Consider the following 24,198-nt stretch of genomic DNA (forward strand, 5'->3'; position numbering starts at 1 on the left):
AATTGATATATAACTTTTCAGAAGCCTACCAATTGCTTTTTAATTGGTATTATAGACTGTGCTCTGAAATCAGGATGTTTTATTCTCCTATGTGTGAATATGCAGTATGAAGTTTCTCTAATTGATTCGCTTTGCCCATTCCATTTGATGTATCATTTTTCACAATATTTCATAATTTGTGCTCATTTCTAATGAACAGAGTCGTTAGGACAGGCATGTCTAAGTACAACTGACAGCTAACATTAGGTGCCAGATGCAGTTTATAAAGCTATGTAGAAATCTAGAGAACAGTTTAAATAAATTAGCACCTGTACATTAGTCTCACTTGCTGGTAATTTATAAGCGAATCAGTAGAGATGACATTTAGGTAAGTCATTGATCAAGTTAACAGCTGCATACCTGCTGCCCAGCTGGGATACCTAATTAATAGAGATTGCAATCCTGACCCAGTGCTTTTCCCTGACTTGAGAACAAAATCTTTTTATTTTGTGATTTAACTTTTAACATAAGGAATAAAGAATCTGCCTTATTTTTGAACAGTCAAATCCTTTAACATTAAGCAAATAAAAAGAAAGCTGAAACAACCATAAGTTCTAATGGAAATACTGCTTGATTAAATATCACAGAACTATGCATAATTTGATCCAACTTACTATTTTGATTCACTTTGCCCATTCCATTTGATGTATCATTTTTCACAATATTTCATAAGTATTGAGCATTGCTTTTGATGATATTGTAAGTGTGCCCATGTAACTTTCTTGGCAACAATATAAAAATGGTTTGTGATCTTATTTCAGGATGTTTTTTTCATCTTGGTAGTCTAATCTGTAGCCCTGGAATTTCTTGATGGTGGTCTGCCATCAAAATACTAACTAGGCCCAACTTTATTGTAGCTTTTCAAGACCAAACAAGCTTGGCTATGTACTGCCACCACTTGGACACTGAATTACTGTGAGATTGTGAGGGACCTTAGTTGGGTTAGGGGAAGATCAGACATTTTGATGGTTAGAGAAAGATAAGCCATTGTCTAGTGTTCCAGTGCAAAAGAAATGTTTTTAGAAACTACTTCATTCACAAATGCTTTCTTCAAGTAGTAGAGAAAGTATGATTTTTCTCTTTTTTAATGGCAAGAGAACTTTTTTCCAAAAGGAATACAACTTGGGAATTGTCATTTATGTTGAAAGTGTCTTTTCTTCTCCTAAAAAGTATACACCATTTTATTATAGTGATAAAGCAGTATTTTTATTGCTGTAGTTAATTTTGAGAGTATTGGAGATACCGTGTGGCCTAATTTTAATATCTAGATTTCAGAATAGTATAAAATGTTTTAAAAACACTTTTAATGTTATCTTTTGAGAAATATGAATTTTATCTTCACAAGACTGTTTATGATAGTAAGTAAAATAATGCAATTAATAATTCCTGGGACAACACAAACATAATATTTCAAATGCTTAAATGTTCAAGTAAAATCTGAAGGGTAATTTGGTTTTTGGCACCAAAATACCATGATTGATAAAATAAAAATTATAAAGGTCATCTCTAAACTATATACCGGTAGTCTGATACAGAATAATTTGAACAGGAATTATGTATAATTATTTTGAAATAAAGTATCTGTTTTTTTCCTCCTATAAAGCTATTAATTTCCTATATTTGTTATTTTATTTAGAACAAAGTTAAAATACAAAATACAAAACTAAATAAAAATCCAAGAACATAAAAGAAAAAATACAAGACACAAAGCAATCAGAACATTAAAAAGGTGCGTCAGAACAACAACACATTATACACATATTATCCCCTCTAGTTGAATATTGATTAATATATTACTACAGCATTAGTTCCCACCCTAACCCTACTTCTATGAAGCTATTACTTACAGTTCCTGCTTATGCTAATTTTTCTTTTGAACTGTCAAATCACAACATAATTTATTTTAAAAACTGTTAAGGTCTCAGTGTATATTTTTCTTAATAGGTGGGTCAGAATGAATATTTCATTACTGGTATATATAATACAGTATTGGTTTTGAATATATGAACACTTAATTGATCACCTCCTTTTCTCTCAGTAGTTTTAATCCAACTCCATCTATCGCTTTATTTGGATTAAGAGTGTTATGGTATTAATTTTTCAAGTTTTTGTTTGAATATTGATTTGAAGGCAGCTAATGTAATAAGGTTGATGACGTACTGTGGGAATGGACAACACTGGAATTTCTTTATAAATTATGGTTTGAGCTGGCAAGTAAAGAAAAATTAAAAGATTTTAAATAAATATGTGCATAGGAAGTAGCAGAAATTTTCATTACAAAATGTACTTTTCTTATTTATTTATTTATTTATTTATTTATTTATTTATTTATTTATTTATTTATTTATTTGATTTATATACCGCCCTTCTCCTGAAGGACTCAGGGCGGTGTACAGGGCAATAAAATAAGAATACATTAGTTAAATAATTTTAAAACCCAAATCATTATCAGAATAGTAGCACAGTGATAAAGTTGGCTGGACTGTAATAAGATTTCTTAAACTGCCATTGTACCATTTCTTCACTTATGGTCAATTGACTGGCAGAATCAGACATTTTTCTGCAGGTAAATTTTCTATACAACGATCTCAAGTACTATTAGGTTAGATGAAAAAGAGCCTTTTGCGTTTGTTATGCAATATCTCAAAAGTGTGATTTAAAGTCAGAGCTTGCCAACCAACTTTCTTATTGTGAGTCTAACAGATTTTTGAAAGCTCTTAGCCAAATGATATTTGCTTAATATAGATCCATTTTAATCATTGAACTTTAATTTTCAGGAGATGAGCAAAGTGATCATTCCCTGATATGGACATTATAGTAAAAAGTGACATGACCTGCAAAAATCTTAATTAATGCTGAATTGGTCATTGCCTTAGGCTTGTTTTCTGTCTTTAGCATATATGCAGATATTGAGCTATTCTGCTTTAATTATATCAATGTTGCAGTCAGGATTTTTTGCTCTCATAGCTGAGATTATTTGAATCATCAAACAGAAGCAAATATAGAAGAGACTAGTTATGTATACACAGTTGGTCCCAATATTCTATAATATATTCTTTTGACATGTTGCTTTATGTGGTGTTTAATATCCGTTGGTTCGCTATGGGTTTTTCTATTGTTATTATAATTAATCCCCATTTGTTCGCAAATGGATGTTCACCTATTTTGTGTATGTACAATATCCCCATTGACTAACAAATGGGAATTCATCAAGCCACTAAGAGAATCAAAATACCCTTCTATAAAATCAAGCTAATCCTTTTTGTTTGCTGCTGAGTTCTCAGAATCCCTGTTTGGAATGCCAATAAGATATTAATAAAGTAATAGGTGAGATCTTTATACACTCTACCCATATTAAGTAGGTTGACAGTGCTGACAAACCAGTCTGTGTCCACAGAAAATACTGTTAATAAGAAATATCTTTGAGTTAATATAATTATAATGCAACACAGTTCTTCAGAAAAGAAAATATTAACTGCTTGCTTGAGTCTATTTCTTATCACTATGGATAATTTTCTTTTGCATTACTATTTTGTGACACAATAGTTTAACATTCACCCTCATAATGAATTATACATGATTGTATATGACTGCACTATGTGGTTATCACGGCACTGCAATAAAAACATTTCAAAATAATTAACAGGTGTAACAAATGATCATTCAAGCACATAATGCTAGTTGCCTCCTTAATACAAAATCCTAAAAATACACAGCCTTCCTCATAGCCTTTCATGTACTATGCTCACAAGGAGCACATAGCCATGCCATTTATTATATCATTGGGAGCAACTAAACTTTTGTCTGTTATTGAAAATATTTGTGGGATAAACTGTTTAATAAATTTTGTGCTCTCCAAAGAAGTCTCTTCCTGCCCCCCCCCCCCAAATATTGTGCCTCAGAACCGTTTCCTTATTTGGATCCATTACTTAGCACCATTTTTGTTACCCATCTCTGCTGACATAATAACTTAGGGTAGCAAGCTTACTCGTCAGAATCCTCTAATTAGAATTTTCAAAGCAACAGATTTTATTAACTGTACAATGTTGAAGTAAAATTAAATCAGCCTTCTTATAACTCAGGTGAGTGAATTCTTTTATCTTAGGAAAAAGTAAGACTTTTCGGCTTTTTTTAAATCACAATTCAATTGCCTATTGAGACAGAGCAGTTTATATATTCCTGTTTAAAATACTTTTTCCCCCCGAGTAAAACAATTTTCCATTTTGTCAAGTGATTTCTTTAGAATCCCTTCATATAATTGTTGAAGGGTTAAATTTTTCTGCCTATACAAGTAATCCCCAAGTTATGAGCATTCACTTAACGTTCGTTCAAAGTTACCTGACTAACGCCCCCTAGTGTTTACGAGCAAATCCCAAAATTCTGAATATTGTAGTACCACAGCGGTCGTTCGCCCTTATGAGCAATCGCAGAGGTTCTGCAACATTCACGCTATTCTCCCCCTCCCCACAACTGCTTCCCCTTCCCTTCCTGCCACGCCAGATTCATTTACCTTGCAAAATCTGACACTGCTGCAGTTTTTTTTCCCTTTGAGGGAGAGGAGAGTCGGCTTGGAAATACTTTTTGTGCCAACAATAGAAACTCCTGGGTGCCGTAATATTGTGTGAGTTCGAACACAAATATTCTGCAAAAGAGATCATGCTACCTGGAAGCTTCCATTCTGAAAGAGGGGGGAGTGTTTGCTTCATTTGCATGCCTTTGGGGCAAAGCGGAATTGGAGTTGGCCGGGCACAGGAACCAATGCCATCTGTGGCCAGTGTATGCTGTATGCTCATGTGCGCCGGCCTTGATTTGAGGGCAGAAATGAAGCCTTCCACTGAGCGGGGAGGCATCCCGGGGTGAGTCTTCTTGCACCTGCGTCCAAGCTGCTGGCGGTGATGCAATAGCCACCTGAGCAGCCACGATCTCCCCTCCCCAGCCAGCCAGCCACCTACCCTCCCCGACCTTCTCTTTGCCTGAGCGGCCAGTGGCAGAAATCCTGACCTCTTTTCTCCTTGTCCTCCACCCCACTCAAGTGGCAGCAGCAGCTTCAGTTTCTCCATTCTGTCCAAAAGGAACAAAGCATAGGCGCAGAGCAGGATTGCTCTCAAGATGCGGGTGCGTTAGTCGCTTGCTTTCACCTGCCTTATTGAGAGCAATCCCACTCTGTGCTTCTGCTTCTTTCCACTTGGACAGAGCAGAAAAACTCAAGCCACTGCCGCTTAAACACTTTTTATCCAAATGGAGATCTGAGAGAGTTTGGAAGATCTGTGTGCCTGCCAGTGGGGGGCTTCAGAAACAGAATGGAACGCTCTGTGTGACTGCTTGAAGCTCCGTGTGACTCAGGTCTCTGTTGGGATAAAAAGTGTTTGAGCACCTATGGGGCTATTCAAAACGCGGGGATTTGCTGTGATTTGAAGCTCCGTGTGACAGTCCTTTCTGTTTCTGAAGTGCCCCACTGGCAGGCCTTTTCTCGAGCTCTTTCCTGGCAAAAACGAGACCCTGGAGCGAGCACGCCTCACTTTGTGGCTCCATTTTCACCAGGAAAGGACTTGAGAAAAGGCCTTTCCTGGCAAAAACGAAGCCACAGAGCAAGGCCCGCTTGCTCCTGGGACTCATTTTCACCAGGAAGGAGCTTGAGAAAAGGTCTTTTCCAGTGAAAAGGGAGCCACAGCAGGAGGCGCACTTGCTCCAGGGTCTCGTTTTCACCGGGAGAGGGCTTGAGAAAAAGTCTTTCCTGGCGATTTTCCTGGCGGAAACGGAGCCACAGAGCAAGGCCCGCTCATTCCGGGGGCTCGTTTTCGGCAGGAAAGGGCTCGAGAAAAGGCCTGCCAGTGGGGAACTTCAGAAATGGAAAGGACTGTCACACGGAGCTTCAAAACACAGCAAATCCCTGCATTTTGAATAGCCCCATAGGTGCTCAAACACTTTTTATCCAAACGCAGACCTGAGTCACCCGGAGCTTCAAGCAGTCACACAGGGCATTCCTTCCCATTTCTGAAGCGGCCCACTGGCAGGCACATGGACTTTCCAATCTCTCTCAGGTCTCTGGATAAAAAGTGTTTGAGCGGGCAGCAGCTTGAGTTTCTCCATTCCGTCTTGAGTGGAAAGAACTGGAAGCGCAGAGTGGGATTGCTCTCAATAAGGCTGGCACATGCGAGTGAGCAGCACACTCATTTCTTCTTGAGAGCAATCCTGTTCTGTGCCTCCACTTTCTTCCTTTTGGATAGAGCGGAAAAACTGCATTTGTGTGTGAACTCGCGTGATATTACAGTTCCCAGAAGCTTCCATTATTGGCACAAAAAGCATTTCCAAGCCAACACTCCTCTCCCTCAAAGGGAAAGAAACTGCGGCACAGAGGATTTTTGCAAGGTGAGTCTGGCGCAGCAGGAAGGGAGGAGGAAGCATGAGGTTTCTTAGTCGGGGAGGCCTTGGGAGCCTGTTTCATCACTAGCCCCCCCCCTGGCCTTTCCCACCCTGAGATACCTCATGTACACTTAACGAGCCATGTGCTTCTTAATGAGCAGGGAGTTTTCTCATTCAAGGTATGAGATTCACTTCCATGAGTGGAATGTGCAGGCTGCATTACACTTGTAACTCATGGACTACCTGTAGTGGAACAAACAAGCTTCATATACGACTGCAATAAAAGCTTAGAATTTGAAATAATTCAAATTCATGGCTGTTTGAATTCCAAAATTTTGCATTCCACTAGTTACAAGCTTGTAGCAATCCAGTTTTCTACCCATTATTCAGATTTTTCAAGTACTTCTGTGGTTCAGAGAATCTGCATTTGAAGGCATTATAGTCTGTTGATTGATAGTACATTGCCTGAATTTTCACACAGAATTAGTTGTAACAGTGAAAAATGACCAGAATCCAAAGAATTGTAAAGTGCTTCTATTTTATAGACAAATGGAGGCTATCAGTCAAAAGATCTTGAAATTATCTTGAATGGATTCAGCTTTCTTGCTTATCTTGCATTAACATTAACTTATTTTTTTAAAATCAAGCTTTATCAGTAATGCCACTATTTTAGCAGAGAACAAGTGGAGCTAGAATTTATGCTTATCTAGATAATGATTGCAAAAATCAGAAAAGTTTACATATATTCATGGTTATTTTAGTTATGTGGAAATTGTATGAAACACCTGAAACTTCACAGAAATCTTTAACAGTGGTAATGACTATGTTTATTTTCCCTGAAAGCACAATCAAAACAAAATAAGCTAGCCTGCAAATTTCTTCTGGGTTTTCAAATCAGTGTTTATTTGCTTCTCTTCATTCCAGAACATTCTGGAGAACTCAACTATATATGTTCTTTTATTAGAAGGACAGTACATGAATTAATTCTGATATTTAGTATTACCAGCTAGAACTAACAAGCAAATTATGTAAGAACTTGAAAATAGAATTCTGGAGTTGGTTCAATTATAGATAATTGTGCAGTTAATACTAGATTGATTAGATTTCTTAATCTTGAATGACAATTTTTCCACTTGTTGGAGGTCAGCACTCACCCACCCTCCTAGAGAAGGAAATATTTTGGGGAATATTAAAAAGGCAGAATATTATATTTTGCCGAAGGAAGAATGGAGAAAAAAATCTTAGGGGAGGCAGAAACCAACCCAAGTTTCCCCAGGCAGGAATTGAGCTGGCCAGTATAGTAATAATTATATTAATTAATGATTTGGGACACACTATTCATAGGCAAAATGCCTTCAGCCTCCACAGCTGATGGGATTAAAAAAACAAAGACTCCAAGGACAGGAACATAACCTTCAGGACATAATAGGAGTAATCCACCACCATTAGAATACCAAAAGGGCACACTCAAGCTCAGGTCAAAGTACATTGCACAGGAACAACCTCAAATACAAAGCCCAAGAAAGTATAAAACCCCACCTACTTCCATTTTCTCAGCCACCCCAGAAACATGCTGACAATCAAATAAACTTTTTTTCCCAAGCAGCCTCCATTTTATTTCCAGCGTCTTAGCCTCCATTTTGTTTACTCCCTGCTTGGAACTGGACCTGATGATTTTTCTTTCAACACTCTTAAATTAACTTTTGATTTTGGAATGTGAATGAAGTGAATATGCATTAGAATATCTGCTTTAAAGGTCTCAATCCTTCATTTTGAAGTTGCATCAGTATCCCTAACCCCTTTTTTCTTTTTTGCCTCTACCATCACTTGGTGGACCTACACTTTTATTTCCATTATCTACTAATTGAAATAATAATTATATCCAAAGCTAATATTCTAATAGAAACTTATGATTATCATTATGTCTTTAAAAAGTCTGATTTCACTTTGTTTACAGAAAGCAATTGCCTATTTATTTCCTTCTGGTCTATTTGAAAAAAGGGCCAGGCCTTCCATGAAGGTAAGAACATTATTCAGTGCTACCAGAATCGGAACAGAATTATTTCAGTATAGTAATAATTATATTAATTAACGATTTTTTTCTCTGCTTTAAACAGCACCCTGAGGAAGTGTTTCCAAAGACAAGTGGTAAGTGGAGATTTGCACATGCTTTGTACATAAGGTGGGTTCCCAAGCACTAATATATGTCCCACCCAATATCTGGTCTGTCAATTCTTGGGTTTTTCCTGTTCTGTTGACAAAGTACATAATCAAATGCTTTGGAAAGTCTCTAGGTATGTTTTATTTGTGATAAGAGTATTGTATAAGGAAAACAATCCTATATTCGCATATATTTTATGATAGTTTAGATTTTAAAAAATCAGTTGAGAGGTTTATGCAAATAATGTTATCTCTTTCAGATAGAAAGGACACTAAATAGTATTCTGTTTTAGATGTAATTCTCTTTAGGGTGGGGGATGGAATATTCACTTGGAGTTGTATAGTTACTGCTGTTTATGTTTATATTTCTTCAGTTATTCAATGGGATGAAGATGGTCGTCCATTTAATTTTCTTTTTTATACTGGCAAGCAGTCATACTATTCTTTAATGCATGTAAGTGGTTTAATTTCCCCTGAATATATAATGTATACATTTAAATTGCAATATTCTTTTTGAGAAAATTAATTACCAAATAAGGAATTAATAGCTTATTCTCCAGTTAAGCTTTGGTTTGGTTCCATCAGTATTAAATAGATCTTGCTATTGAAAAAAATGTAAGGATATGGTAAATGAAACTATACCTTTTATAATTTATTTACTTTGTTCATCAATATGCCATACATTTCCAGCCATAGGCCAGCCTTCAGTGGTTATAATTCTGTTTAAAATATATAGTATTTTTGAACTAAAAGCATTATAAAAATATATTTATGAATTTCTTATAATGATTGAACATTTAAACATAAATTCAGATACTAGTGTGCCAGGTTGAGAATTAGACACACAGCAGATCTGCTTATTACTTCTGTAGTGGCTTGCAGTCAGTCTGCTATATAAAGAAAAAGTGGTATGGACTCCACCATGGTTGAGGTTACTCTGTGTAAAGTAAGATGTCTAGCAAAGAATGACAAGGTGAACACTAAAAATATGAGAAGTCGGTTGAAAGAAAGTTGAAGGAGTTATCAGGGAACAAGAAGGAAGACAGCAAAAATGCTACTTATCGTTTTCAACCTACAACCTTTTATTTAGTGATTGTTCTAAGTTACAACAGTGCTGAATAAAATGGTGGTTGCAACCAATCCTTTTAGTTCAGGCCATCCCACCTATCACATGATCACAATCTGTGTGCCCTGCAACCTGTTCTCATTTATGGCCAATTACTAAGCACCCTGCAATCATATGATTTCCATTTGCAACCTTTCCTGTTGGCTTTCCCAGAAAGTCAATTGAGGAGCTAGCAGAGAAAATCCCAAGTTCCCGGGGTAGGTTTCCCACACCGGTGTGCCTTCACCAGCCACTCTATGCTTGCACCGTGTCATCCATGTGCACCCTCCCTGATCTGTGTGATGCCTTCTTGCATCCCCTTGCAGTCTTCTTAACCCACACAGCACCTCTCATGCTTCACCCTAACCCTAACCTTGGGATTCAGTTAACCATTGCTAATGGGAGTGCAGAGTTTACCATTACTAAACTAATCATGCTTTAAGCAGGCACAGTGCTTTATGACTACATTGGATAACAATGGAAATTTTGGTTCCGGTTGCCACTGTAAGTTGAGGACCACTTGTAGACATTCTTACATGACAGGGAGCTCTTAAGAAAGTGAAGAACATGCAATATGGTGCTCTTTACTTTTCTTAGAGCCTTCTGAAACAAAGTCCTAATGGCCAGGAGTTGCTTTAAAAGATTACTATATAGCACTTGCAAGTAAATAAAATAATTTCCACCCCAAATTTCAATTGCAGGGAAATTACCGTATATACTTGAGTATAAGCCGAATTTTTCAGCCCACTTTTTGGGCTGAAAAATTCCACTTCGGCTTATACTCCAGTCAACAAAAAAAACTTACCGAGGACTTGTGTGCGGCCGAGGCTTTGGTGCTTCCGGGATCGCGCGCACCTCTCCCAAGCCACCGCCGTCCGGAGACCTGCCGAAGTTTGGGGAGGTTTGGGGAGGTGCGCGCGCACCTCCCCAAACCTCCCCAAACGTCGGCAGGTCTCCGGACCTCCGCGCCCTGCCTGCCTGCTTCTTTCCGCTGTGGAAAGAAGCAGGCAGGCAGGGCGCAGAGGAACGGAGACCCGGCGATGTTTGGGGAGGTTTGGGGAGGCGCCCAAACCTCCCCAAACGTCGGCAGGTGCCCGTTCCTCCGCGCCCTGCCTGCCTGCTTCTTTCCGCTGTGGAAAGAAGCAGGCAGGCAGGGCGCGGAGGAACGGAGACCCGGTGACGTTTGGGGAGGCGCCCAAACCTCCCCAAACGTCGGCAGGTCTCCGTTCCTCCGCGCCCTGCCTGCCTGCTTCTTTCCGCTGTGGAAAGAAGCAGGCAGGCAGGGCGCGGAGGAACGGAGACCCGGCGACGTTTGGGGAGGCGCCCAAACCTCCCCAAACGGCAGGTCTCCGTTCCTCCGCGCCCTGCCTGCCTGCTTCTTTCCGCTGTGGAAAGAAGCAGGCAGGTAGGGCGCGGAGGAACGGAGACCCGGCGACGTTTGGGGAGGTTTGGGGAGGCGCCCAAACCTCCCCAAACGTCGGCAGGGCGCGGAGGAACGGAGACCCGGCGACGTTTGCGGAGGCGCCCAAACCTCCCCAAACGTCGCCGGGTCTCCGTTCCTCCGCGCCCTGCCTGCCTGCTTCTTTCCGCTGCGGAAAGAAGCAGGCAGGCAGGGCGCAGAGGTCCGGAGACCTGCCGACGTTTGGGGAGGTGCGCGTTTGGTTGAAGAGATAATATACTAGTGGCTCTGCCATCAAAAATATTGATAGAAATCTTCTAATCCAATGATTGGTCATTAATCCCTATTTATTCTGTTTTGCATTTCAGTTGTTTCCTTCACATGTTTTCATTTAATAGGTTATTAGCTAGCATACGGCTTTATTTTCTATTTGAGATTTTTTTTATTGGCTTGGAAAATTATAAAAAAAAAAAATCTTGATATGCTCCTTCACTATGGAGAGAACCAGAATTATTTTTGCAGCTTTTCCAAAAAATTGCTCATCTGTAAGATAAGGAGACAAATGAAAGAATTGCCTCTTTTTAAAGAAACAAGCAAACCTTCAATTAGAATTTGCTTTCCTGTAAATTAAATTAATTCTGTGCCTTTAGCCTTGGAATGAGAGAGAACCAGTTTTTTTTTCTTTGCGACATCTTTTCAGATTCTTGGAGAATGCTACTGTATTCATACACAATCATCTTTCCTAAAGTCTAAGCAAGCCCAGTTACTTCAACTGTTCTTTGGAAATATAATGAGCATTCCTTCCATTACTTGATCCAGTTAATTAATAGAAGTATTGAAGAATAGAGAAAGACAAGCTCCTTCTGCTGTTTTCTGTTAAGTCTTTATTGACATTACTTAGGGTTCTGCTTTTATTATATCTTAAAAAAAACCACCTTGGCATCCATCCCGGGTTCCTGTTCCCACTATCATCTTCTTCCCTTGGAATCTTTTAACCTTGCTCTCACTTTATTAAAATCTGTTTTTTTAAGTCCAATATTTCATTTGATTGTATTCAGTTGTAATTTCCTTTTAAATCTAAAAAGTTCAGGATTATACTGTCTCTTCCCCCACTGTTCTCACTACTGAACAATTACTAGCTGGATTTCCAATGCGCTTTCTGAACTTACTTATCTCAAGGTACAATATTTATTGCAACTGCACAATATATGCATCATTTGTAAACCTTAATCCATTGACTTTGGGAAAACTGAATCAGTGTTGATAGTTACAGAAAATGAAATGCCCATTTTACTGAAAAATAAAGTAATGCTTTTCAGCATAGTGCTGCTGTCAAAGTCTGTTTCTCTTGTTATCGAGTACTGTAACACTAAAGGTGCAATAGCATTTAGAGGACTTTCTCTATGAAGAGTATTGTTTTCCTGTGTTTTTTAGCATTATCTTCGTTTGTACTCTTTGCACCCAAAGGACAAAATCCCCACTTGTCAGGTACATTTATTTCTTTGGAAAGAGAAGAGAGGAATTATTTTTTCTTTTGGTTGACCTTGGGCAAATGAGCTTCTTGCCCTGGCAGAAATGAAATGAATGATAAATGTAGAGGGAGTCTTTGCTGAGTAATGGAGCTGCAGCCTAGGCTTTCCAGAGAGTTTTCTCCTGCGCAGCCTGAGGCAGCCTGAGGACCCCTACTGTTCATTTAAATAGGTATGTCAAATCTGCCTTGAAACGCTGCTGGTTTGATCTGTGGTAATATTTGTGAAGGTTCCATATGGACTTGAGCCCCCCTGCAGTGCTAAGAAATAATGTACAACGCTTCATGGTGCAGACGCGAATTTTCTCTGAAAAGGGATGCAGCGCTGCGTTTTAGCTGTCGGAGAGGATGATGGAGCTGACGCACTATGCCTGTCAACTTGTTACACGGATGGGTTGCACGCAGAGAGGCTGTGGAAAATCTGTGCCTTTTAGCTTTTCTACTTAATCACGGTTGTAGCATTGCCTTTAGACTGTATGCTACATTAATTCTCTTCCTGCCTTCTGCCTTTCATCCCAAGTTTCACGGAAAAAAGTAAAGCATGCAGGTCTTGTAGAAGGGCCTTATCAAGCAGCTGTCATCTGACAGGCCATTTGCATTTGTTTTGGCTGAAACGGAGCAAGCCAAGGGCAAGATGTTTTGTTGCATTCCATCATAATGAAGAAATTATAGAAAAATTACAGGGAGTACAACTTCTTAACATTCGTAACTCTTGCCTTTGAAAAAAACAGTGTTGGTGATTTTCCAGATGCACAGTCTTTTCAAGTGGCCAGACTTCTCATTTGATTAAATGTTTCTTCATTTGAAATTCTTTCAGCAAACGAAGTGTAATTATGGTAGGATATTTATGTAGTTGCTTAAATAGTATCAGTGCATTTAGAAATATTTCCTTTAAGAAAAGGGTCCATACTTTTATTAAGCATGATTTGTCATGCAACCTTACACAAAGTATGAAGTACATATCAATCTTAAGCTAAGATACCAGAAGCATATTTAAGTTCAAAACTTTCACTTTTAAATAAAAGATAGTTTTTAATTTGTTGTGTGTTGTTTAGACAATCTTTTATCATGTATAACATATTGGTTGTAATTTTCCTAGATATAGCATATGAGCATAATAATACTTCCAATTGAATGTTTTATGTATTTATGCAGAAAAAATTGTAAGATAATAATACTAGACTTTTTTTTTGGAAAATCAGTATTAACCTTTATCAACTTAGTCCCCATCATTTAAGTTGTTGTGAAATACAATCTGGAGAACTTTGACTCAACATTTGGCGTATAGTCTGTGTAGGTCTAGGATGCATTAGGTTGAATAAGTTGGCCTACACTGTCCACCATCCTTGTTCTATCTTTTATGTAACTTATATGTTTGAGCTCATAATATCTGCATACTTTCAACAAGCTTCTGCTTGTTGAACACTGGTCACAGCAGGCCACAAATACTTGTTTATTTATACAGAACACTTTTTATATGATTTAGTTATGTAGAAATTCTTTAATCATTTTGCATGTACCAAAAATTTAAAAGACTCATATTAACTTTCAAATACTGTACAGTCATGTTTTACTTACAGTAAATACTAATCCAGACATAATGCAATATCTGCTAGCTGTATGTATGAAGTTAACAGATCTTTTTTCGAACAATTATTTCAGTGAAGTAGACTTGTAGCATTGAAAAATTTGGAACCTTTTAATCTGGTTAAGTAAAAGCAGTCTGTGTTCCTCTGTTCCCTGAATTGTGATCAAGTAATGTCTATTACAAGCAGTGGAAGATTTTTTTTTTACATCAACTATAATCCACTAAACTATACCAATTTCTTCCATCTCATGATATTGCAACTCTTGTCATCTGAAGTCATCTGATGTCTTCTTTGGGAAAGAGTGGAATAACTAAAGTCCTACTCCCTTCCCTCCCACCAGGAAGAAAATGGATTGGTGGATCATTAGATGGAATAAACTATCATATTATGTTAAGTGAAATAAAATATGTTATTTCCTTTTTTCATTTATTTTTCAAAAATACAACATTGTTTATACTACCCGTCTTATTAAGCAGAAGCTTAGAGATGCTATTCTCCTGTATCATGAAAAGATACATATATGACACATAAATCTTTCATAAAATATATTACAAAATGTTTGTTGTATGTCATAGAAGCATTGATTGATTGATTGTGTACCATCAAGTCATTTTTGACTCCTAGTGACCACATAGATATTCTTCATACTGTAGATATTCTTTCAGGTATTCCAGAGGTGCACTCATCACCACTTTAACTGAATCCATTCACCTTGCTGCTGATTGTCATCTTCTCCTTCCACCTTTTTCCAGTATTAGAGCCTTTTCCAGTGAGTTAGGTCTTTGCATAATGTGTGGAAAATAGGTTATTTGAGTCTGTCCATTTGTGCCTCTAGTGAGAACTACGGGTTGATTTGTTTGATGATCCATTTGTTTGTTTTTTGACAGTCCACTGTATTCTCAGGCATCTTCTCCAACGCCAAAGGTCAAAACTGTCAATACTCTTCATGTCCTGCTTCTTCAAAGTCCAGCTTTAGTTTCCATACATAAAGTGTCAGAAGGAACAGCATGGCTTGCACAATTCTCATCTTTGTGGATATAGAGATACTGCATTTGAATATTATTTTCCAAGGCCCTCATACTACTTACCAAGTGCTAGTTTGGAACATATTTTTAAAGAGATAGGAATATCTGTTAGTAAAATCTTTGCATATCCATTTTGAAGAAGTTAAGATACATTCTTCAACTGTTTCAGATGTGAATGTTTCCCACATGTTAATCTTTCTCAGATTTGTATATTTTGTTAAACTTTTTCAGATAACATGTATCATTATATTGCCTGTTCTATTTGCTTGTGAATAATATTAACCTACCTTATTTACAGTGATTCTTAGGAACAATTCTTTTTTTAGGAAACTTGGAAATCAGATATAAAATTACAACACAAGTAACATTTTCTGTATATAAATGTACTTTCATAAGATGTAAAAAGTCTTTAAATTATCTGTAATTTTTGTTCATTGTTTATTTAACAATAAGGTACTATACATCATGAAATGATATTATGAGCTCTCTCCTAGATGCCAAGGACTGTTTTTAACCTACAGTTTGAATACTTTTATTTCATAGCCAAATGCACATAATAGTATAATATAGCCTGGGGAATTCATTAACATGGATGTTTGGAATTACATGTTGAATAGCTTGGTTTATTTATTTTCAAGATGTTTACAGCTCATGTCAATGAGAAATTTGGAAGATGTAGGCATATATTTTATTTGCAATAGTGGTGAATATCTGTAGCTCAGGTATAGGATGTTGGTTTTCAAACATTTCTTTACTAGACTAGGTAACATATTCAGCAGAGTTTAGGGGATGTCAGTGTCAGTGTTCTTCTGTTTATAAGGGCTGTGAGTCATGAGTGACAGGCTTGTGATGGGAAGGTTATATCAGATCAGGGTTATTGGGAAATGAACTTCTGGTGAGGGGGCTTGTGTGGGTTGGTTAAGGGTTGTTGCTGTTTCTGGTTAGCTGTGTGGTTGATTTGGATTTTGAGGGGTTCATAGGCTGGTTGTAGGTCAGTGTGTCTGTTGATGGAATTGTGGAGTGCCAGGCTTCAATGAACTCACAAGTGTGGCGGGAGGTAGCGTGGCCAATGATTTTTGTGTTGCTCCAATTGAACTGATGCTGTTTGGTGTCAGATTAAGGCTGTGGGTTTGTGGGCTATTGCTATTCCTAGGGGTTGGAGAATTCTGGCTGTCATTTGCAATACCCCCTTTTTGTATGGGAGAGTTAGTTTTTGCGTGGTGGTTGGATGTGTGGTGTGTTGTGGTTTGGGTAGTGTGTGTCGGAGTATGAAGTTTTTTTGATAGCTGTTGTGGAGAAAGATATCAAGCAGCCATTTTTCTTCCGCTTTTCTTATTGTGCTGCAGTGTGTCCTCCCCCTTCTGAAGAGGATCTTGACAGAGCTTCTTTTGTGTGCGGTGGGGTGGTTGCTTGCAAAGCTGAGGATCTGTTCTGTGTGCCTAGGTTTGCGGTAGGCACGGTTTCTAGTTCTCCATTGTCTAGTCTCATGTTAAAGAATGGGAGTCTGTTGTCTGTTTCCTCTTCATGTGTGAATTTGATCCCAGGGAATATATTATTGAGTAGGTGGTGTGTTTCCTCAGTTTGGGAGGGTTGGATGATGACAAAGGTCATTGACGTAGTGTGTTCAGAAATTTGGTTGGATGGTGGATAGAGCTATGGATTCAAGTTGTTGCATGACTACTTCTGCTGTTAGACCTGATATAGGTCATCCCATCGGGGTACCTTGCACTTGATTGTAGATTTTCCCATTGAACTTGAAGTATGTGTTGAGGCATAGATCCAGGAGTTTCATGATAGTTTCTGTGGACATGGAGTGTTCTGTAGTGGCATCATTTTTGTGGGTAGGGTGTTTAGTGTGTAGGTGTTTAGCCAGGTCAATGTCAATCAAGGTGAAGAGAGTGGTGACGTCGAAGGAGACCATAATTTCTTCCTTGTTGATCCTGGTGTGTTTGATGCATTGGAGAAATTTTTCTGGGTGGTATATTGAATGAGTCAAGTCTACAGTTTCCTCTCCAGGGTTTTTGCTACTTTGTACATTGGGGTTCCAGGTAGAGACACATTTGGGCATAAGGGGATACTGTATATTTGAGGAGTCCGTAGAACCTGGATATGGAGGGGTCTTCTGGTTGCATGTGCTTTCTCCGTAGTGGTGTTAGCTGTTTTCCCATTTTTCTTAGAGTGTCTTTTATTTAGTTCTCTCGCTGTTTTGTTAGATAATTGTGGATTATTTGGTAGGTATTGATGTCATTGAGGTGGTTTTCAGCTTTGCTGATGTAGTACGTTTTGTCCATTACTACCGGCAGTCTGCCTTTGTCTGCCAGTAGAATGACAATGCTTTTGTCTTGTTTCAGTGTCTTTAATACTGTCTTCTCCTTTTGACTGAATGTTTCATTTTGTCTGTTACGTTACACATTGGGGATGATGTCTTCTTATGTTTCTTGGTCCAGTTGGTACATTTTTAGAATGAATTCGAGATTGGCAAGGAATTCAATGGGCTCAGTGACTTTGTCATTGAAATTGAAGCCGTGTGTTGTCCGAGAGAGGTCTACTGGTTAGATTTCTGATTCATAGTTATGAGTTGTCATCTTGTGATTTTGGGGTGATGGTATTGAGTTTCTCTTGTGGTGACTTGCGTTTTGGGATAAGTATTTTGTGTGTTCTAAAGTGTCTATCAAGTCTTGTCTGATGGAGTTGAGGCATGCGGTTTTTTCTTCATTAATGATGTGTTGGTATTTTTCCAGATGGTTGTGGGTATCAGTGATCATGAATTGAAGCATTTTGTGCCATTTTGGAAGGCCAGTTTCCATGCTTGTGGGAGTTGATCAGTGGTTGGTAGAGTATGCTATGCCAACCTTTTTGGGGTTGTTTGTGGAGGCATTCATGGAGGGAATGTAGCTGTTTGCAGGTTGATGATTGTCTTGCAGCAAAAGTCTCCCAGCGGCAGGCAAGTTTAAGCATTGCATGTCCATGTAAGTTTGCAATAGTGGCAAATATCTGTAGCTCATGTGCAGGATGAGGGTGTAGGATGCCACTACAGAACACTCCATGTCAACAGAAACCATCATGATACCTCTGGATCTATGCCTCAATACATACCTAATAACATATTACCGGAGGGCAAATTCACGTGCGAAGAGGAAACAGACAACAGATTCCAATTCCTTGACATCGACATAGAAGACTAGGCAATGGAGAATTGGAAAGCCACATCTACCACAAACTCCCACACATGGAACAGATCCTCAGTTTTGCAAGAAACTACTCTACTGCACACAAAAGAAGTTGTGTCTAGGCCTTCTTCAGAAAGGTCAGGACACACTGCAGCACCACAACAATAAGAAAAGCAGAAGAGAAATGGCTGCTTGATGTCTTTCTCTGCAATGGCTATCCAAAAAAGTTTGTATTCCAGCACACACCACCCAAACCATAACACACCACACAGCCAACCAGCACGCAAAAACTAATCCTCAAAAAAAGTTGTTGGAAATGACAGCCAGAATTCTCCAGCCCTTAGAAATAGCAATAGCCCACAAACCCACAGCCACACTCCGCCAGGAATTATCCAGAACCAAAGACAAGATATAGAAGGATGAAAGAAACAATGTAATCAACAAAATCAACTAACTATTGCAACAAATTCTATGTGGGACAAACATCATGTCAATTAAAAACCAGGATCCATGAGCTTGCAGTCAAATGCCACGATCCCAAATCCTTAATTTCTACACACACCGACACCAAACAGTACCAGTTAGATTGGAACAACACAAAAATTAGCCACGCTACCTCCTGCCATACTTGTGAGTTCATCGATGCCTGGCACTCCACAATTCCATCAATATTGATCTACAACCAGCCTACGAAGCCCTCAGAATCCAAATCAACCACACAGCCAACCAGAGGCATCACCGACCCTCAACCAACCCATGCAAGACCCTCACCTGAAGCTTTTATAAACAGAAGAACACTGGCACTGACATCCCCTAAACTGCTGAAGATGTTACCTAGCCTGATAATGAAATGTTCGGAAACTAACCCACAAGCTCAGAGAACGAACCTTCACCCTCATATATTTGATTCTCCATTCAGGTATAAAACTCACTAAGCGATTGGGGCCCCCATATTTTCTCAAAGAATTGTTTGGAAATGAAATGAAAGGAAAGTAATCCTGATGTATATTATCTAGAGTTCTTGGTGAAAATATTGGATATGAATGCAGTAAATAAATATGAAAATTAAGAGACAATTTAGCAAGGATACCAAACTATATTCAGAACTTATAAAAACAAGAATTTGCTTTAAATAAGAAATATTCTGGATTAGAACAAAACTACTTCAGCATTCTGTTCGCAAATTCCTCAACCATTTAAATTCACTATTGGGTCATGAGTGCAGTAGTACTCACCTATTTGTGTTTTTCATTAGTTAATATTTATGGAATCCTGATTAATACACACTGTATGAAAATAAAAGTCATTGCCTGATATGTCTGCAAGTGGGAAAATATATTTTTTTGAAGTTGAGCTTTTATCTTATACCTTACCAAATTAATCTTTCTGTGGAAATTTCACAAGTTGAACTCATTTATATATATTTTCTGTATTCTAGGAGATGTACAGTAAGTTACTACACATTCAAAATTACCAAGATCAACTATTTGCTCAAGGATTGATTTCTGAGGATAAAGCATCTATGTAAGTTTTCTCTGGGATTATAATGAACATGGAAGATAGGTCTAGATGCATTTCTATATATTAATTTCTTTGTAAAATTTCTATCATTCTGTAATGATAATATTTGATTATCCCTCTGATGGATCCAAAAGGTGATATGTGGTTTGGCTGAGGTCTTGTATCATATGGTCCTGGTGTGGTGTGTCCCTTTTCACATATTTGATCTTTGGGAGATGAAATTAAGAAAAGAGACCTAGAAAAACATTGGAGGAAGTGTTGGAGAGAGCCTGATTAACTATGGGTAGGAACCCATATTTGAGGTTACCTGCTAGTGATAAGAGTGACAAAATGAAAATATTTATTCATCCTTACTGCATCTACTGGTGGTTATCAGTTGGCCTTGTTTATGGTGACCTCAGTCTTTCCCAGCATTAGGCTGTTCTCCAGTAAGTCCTTCCTTCTCATAAATACTTTAGTTATGTCTTTTAACAGGTTTAATTGAGGAAGATCAGATTAGTTTTGATACACCTGCATTGCTTTATCACATCTTTACGAATTTACTGATTTATTAACATTTATACCTCACCCTATTTGTAAGACTTTGAACAGCTTACATAAAACTATGGAAGTAATGTAAGAAAGAAGAAACAATTTTAGGAGAGATTCAAATGTAAAAGCAAAGATAGTGAGCAATAGTGGTAAAGAGTATACTTGCTTGGAAAGGAGATCATCTAATGGATCAAACACTGAGTTGGCTTAACCTCCTTTCAAGTTTTAAATATACTAAGGGCTGCAGTATATATTGTACTCATCACAGAAATAACTTATGAAAGTTATGGGCTACCCACACATGCGCCTTAATTTAAACAAAAGTGTTTATCTCAAAGGATAGCTGTGATACCATCTTTATTTGAGGTGTTTGCGAAGATATAAGGGTTTTAGAGCAAATACATTCCTGGCACATGGAATTAGAATTGGGCACTTTCAGAAGGATTAATAGTCTCTGGCTTCAGTATTGGGCCTGTCGTTGAAAAAGAAATGTAAGTAGTATTGGTTGAGGAGGGAAGTTACTATTAAGTGATAAGCCAGATGAACAATTGACAATGGATTACAAATGAAGATGGTTAATAATTTCTTTCCCCTGGAATCACATATATTATAACGGATCTTTTTGAACCCAAATATAATCAGGACCAAAGTGACTCAAGTTAAAAATTCTATAATAATAGTTAGGCCCAGATTATAATATGAATAATTAATTCAAAAAGATCCGTTATAATATATGTGATTCCAGGGGAAAGAAATTATTAACTCTGAAGATGGAAGAATCTTTAGAAAGTTAGGGAAAACATTGAAGTAAGCTGAACAAAATAGAGATAAGAGTGAGGAAAAGAAAATACAAAAAGGAATAATAGTAAAATAAGCAGCTCAACATTCATTCCAGTATTTTGGTATAGTTGTATTTTTGGAAGCATATAATTGGTGCTAACAAAAAGTAACAATGAGCATATTTTCTGCTACAAAATGTCATTTTCTGACAAACTGATATAGTCCATCTTACCTGTTCTTTCTTCTTCTCTTTTCCTGGCTTCTAATTACAATTTGTTCAGTTTCTGTATTTATGTTTATCAGTAAATTGATGTATTTCCAAGAAAATAAAAACACTTATGTACCGATTTGCACTGCCCTGTTTGTATTTTCTAAAAATGACTGTGGGATCTATAGGTTGGTGGTTATAACTTTGTACTATTGTAACTTCATATTTATTCTTTTTTAAAAAATTTAAAGAAATGTCTCAAGGCTCATCTTACACTGTACTCAATATATATTATTTTCTATATTTGGAAAACTAAGGCTGGTCTGCCTCGGATTAGATTGGATTTAGAAATGGTATTGAAACCTCTTTAAAATGTTCACATCCTTCCTTTGGGTGTGGGAGTTGTAATGTATGTATGTATGTATGTATGTATGTATGTATGTATGTATGTATGTATGTATTAAAATCCTGCTGAAAATATTGTCTAGATTTTTAATTATTAACTTTTTGCCAAATTAATATGCTTGCTAAGTTTGCACCTCTAGCTTGGATTTCCTCAAGCATAAGGAAAGTATATTTCCAAATTAAGAGTATAGTCTAGCTGCAATCTTATCTTTAATTGCATGATTAGTTAAAAGAGAATATATGTGATATTTTAAACAGGAACCTGATTGGCAGCAGATGGCTGATTAAAGAGGAATTGGAAGAAATGTTAGTGGAAAAACTGTCAGATCAAGATGTAAGTAATTAATCTCTTTTATTTAATGAACCTTGTATCCTAATGGAACAGTTAGTGGTTGTAAGGATTCTGGGGGAAAATTGCCTGGGACATGGGAATTATTCATGTTTTTAGTTTGAATCCCATAAGTACACCAATCACATCCCTAAATAGTTATGAGATAAAGTACTTTTATGCATGTTATTTCAGGAATGTTCCCCCAAATAATGAGGTAACTTATATATTCAGCAGAATTGTTCCACTTCATACTATTCAGGATGGTAGTTCTACCTGGATGGATATTAACATGCCTATGTAAACACACCAAAAATAACAACAACAACCCACATCCCACTCTCAAATGCTCACAGTATCTTAGCAGATAAGATAACTAAAGCCATGTCTCTGACCTTTCTCTTTACAGTGTCCAGTGAGGGATTTATCTCAAGTGAGAACATTCAAACATGTAATTTGCCACTCCATTTTAGCATGTGCCTGATAGCCAAATGTAATTATTACATAATTTGTCACTCCTGTGTACAATCAGTTAAATAACTAGTTACATCAGCAAATCAATTTAAGACTGTTCTCTTCTGTTCAACTTCCTTTTAGCAGCGTCTGATGGCGGCTTAGAAAGTCAAAGTGGTGACCAGTGTAGCATGATCAAAGCCCTGCCCTCTTTTCATATGTGATGCAATGCACATAAAAGGGGGAGGCCTTTTGATTCTAACTTTGTGGCCATCACCTTAATGTCTCTCTGGATACTTCTGATTCCTTTATTGTGATCAGAGACAACCATGTTTGGGAACTGTCTCATGTTCTTAGTCAAATTGTAAAGAAAATCCGCATGTGTTCAGCAGACTTCTGTGTTGGATGTTACCCCATATAATGTAGCTGGTGGGAAATGAGATATCAGAACTAGCAGGTTTGGTTAGTCACATGATCAGTTCACTCAAGGGAAGTGACTATGTTGAACACATCTTGATTCTGCCACTGGGTTACTTGTACTGAAAAGGTAATTTCATTATTTTATCTCTATTGTATCCATTTAGTATTTCTTTCCTTTTTTAACTTCTATCTTTGCTTCTCTCCAAGCAAAAAATAAGCATACAGAAAATTATCCTTCTTGAGCCATTCAGGAAATGTTCCTTTATTTCCTTCCTTTTCCTAGCCCAAGCTGTATAAAATGATGTTAAACCTGAATCTGCTTCTTAGCTGCCTGTGGTCGGGAGGCGCTGTATTACTAGTGAGACACTTTAATCACATGCTCAGATGAAAGAAGTGAAACTTACAGTAGCAAAGGATAATTATTTCAAGAGGTTGCCCTTTGAGTCAAGTATCTCTTGAATTTTAAAAAACCTTGATTGTTTGTTTTTAAAATCAGGACTAAGGTAAATCCTTTTTGAAAGACCAGTGGCATAAATGCACATTTCCTGTACACATTAGGAAATGAAATAATCTCAAATCAAATATTTATTGCAGTCATAAACTTAAATAAAAATAATCCAAGAAGTAGAGTTTAAAAAACAGTTTCCTTAAATGAATTGGGACTGTTGTCTATCAAAGAGTTCTCCTTTGAGGCCCACTAAAATCTCTTTTTGAAAATCATGATTGATGATGAAGTTAGTTTGACAAAGAATTTGCTTAAAGTTTGGAGCAGTGGATTCATTTGTTGGGGGCAGGGAAAAAATTGGGTATCTTTATTCACATAGGAAATGATACATCTGCATGTTGTTTTGAAAGCAGCATGCAAATGCAGAAGTGTCATCCTGTCAAAAGTTATCAGTAAGAACAGAACTAAAATGATCAAGCAGGTAAAAATAGAAGTTGTTGACAAATGCAATTACACTTGCACCATCATCCCTTAATGAATTTTTATTGTCTACAGTATTTAAGGTGTATTCAGCTGCTGGAAAGATTAGTATCACTACCATACTGTGATATAGAAGAAGATTATCTACTTAAATTTCGCAAGCAATTACCTATACAATCCAAAAAACAATCATTTGAACCCCTGAAATACGATGAGCAAGGAGTGGCCTTTAGCACTGCAGAAGGTATG

At 37.6% G+C, this 24,198-nt stretch overlaps 1 protein-coding gene across 3 annotated transcripts in view; it reads left to right on the forward strand.

Moving 5' to 3' along the window:
* The window catches only part of MRPS9 (mitochondrial ribosomal protein S9), a 44,116-nt gene that overhangs the window by 16,396 nt on the left and 3,522 nt on the right, over positions 1–24,198 (forward strand). For 2 of the 3 annotated variants that reach the window (XM_081327468.1, XM_081327470.1), the window contains exons 3-9: positions 8,360–8,422; positions 8,520–8,550; positions 8,937–9,016; positions 19,817–19,902; positions 22,082–22,157; positions 22,561–22,602; positions 24,025–24,193. In XM_081327468.1, coding sequence (XP_081183594.1) covers positions 8,360–8,422; positions 8,520–8,550; positions 8,937–9,016; positions 19,817–19,902; positions 22,082–22,157; positions 22,561–22,602; positions 24,025–24,193 — 547 coding nt within the window. The remainder of the gene's footprint in view (positions 1–8,359; positions 8,423–8,519; positions 8,551–8,936; positions 9,017–19,816; positions 19,903–22,081; positions 22,158–22,560; positions 22,603–24,024; positions 24,194–24,198) is intronic. The other variant, XM_081327469.1, reaches the window with a different exon arrangement.

Source organism: Vipera berus, assembly GCF_964194415.1.
Source record: "Vipera berus genome assembly, chromosome: 4".
NCBI classification, from domain to species: Eukaryota; Metazoa; Chordata; class Lepidosauria; order Squamata; family Viperidae; genus Vipera; species Vipera berus.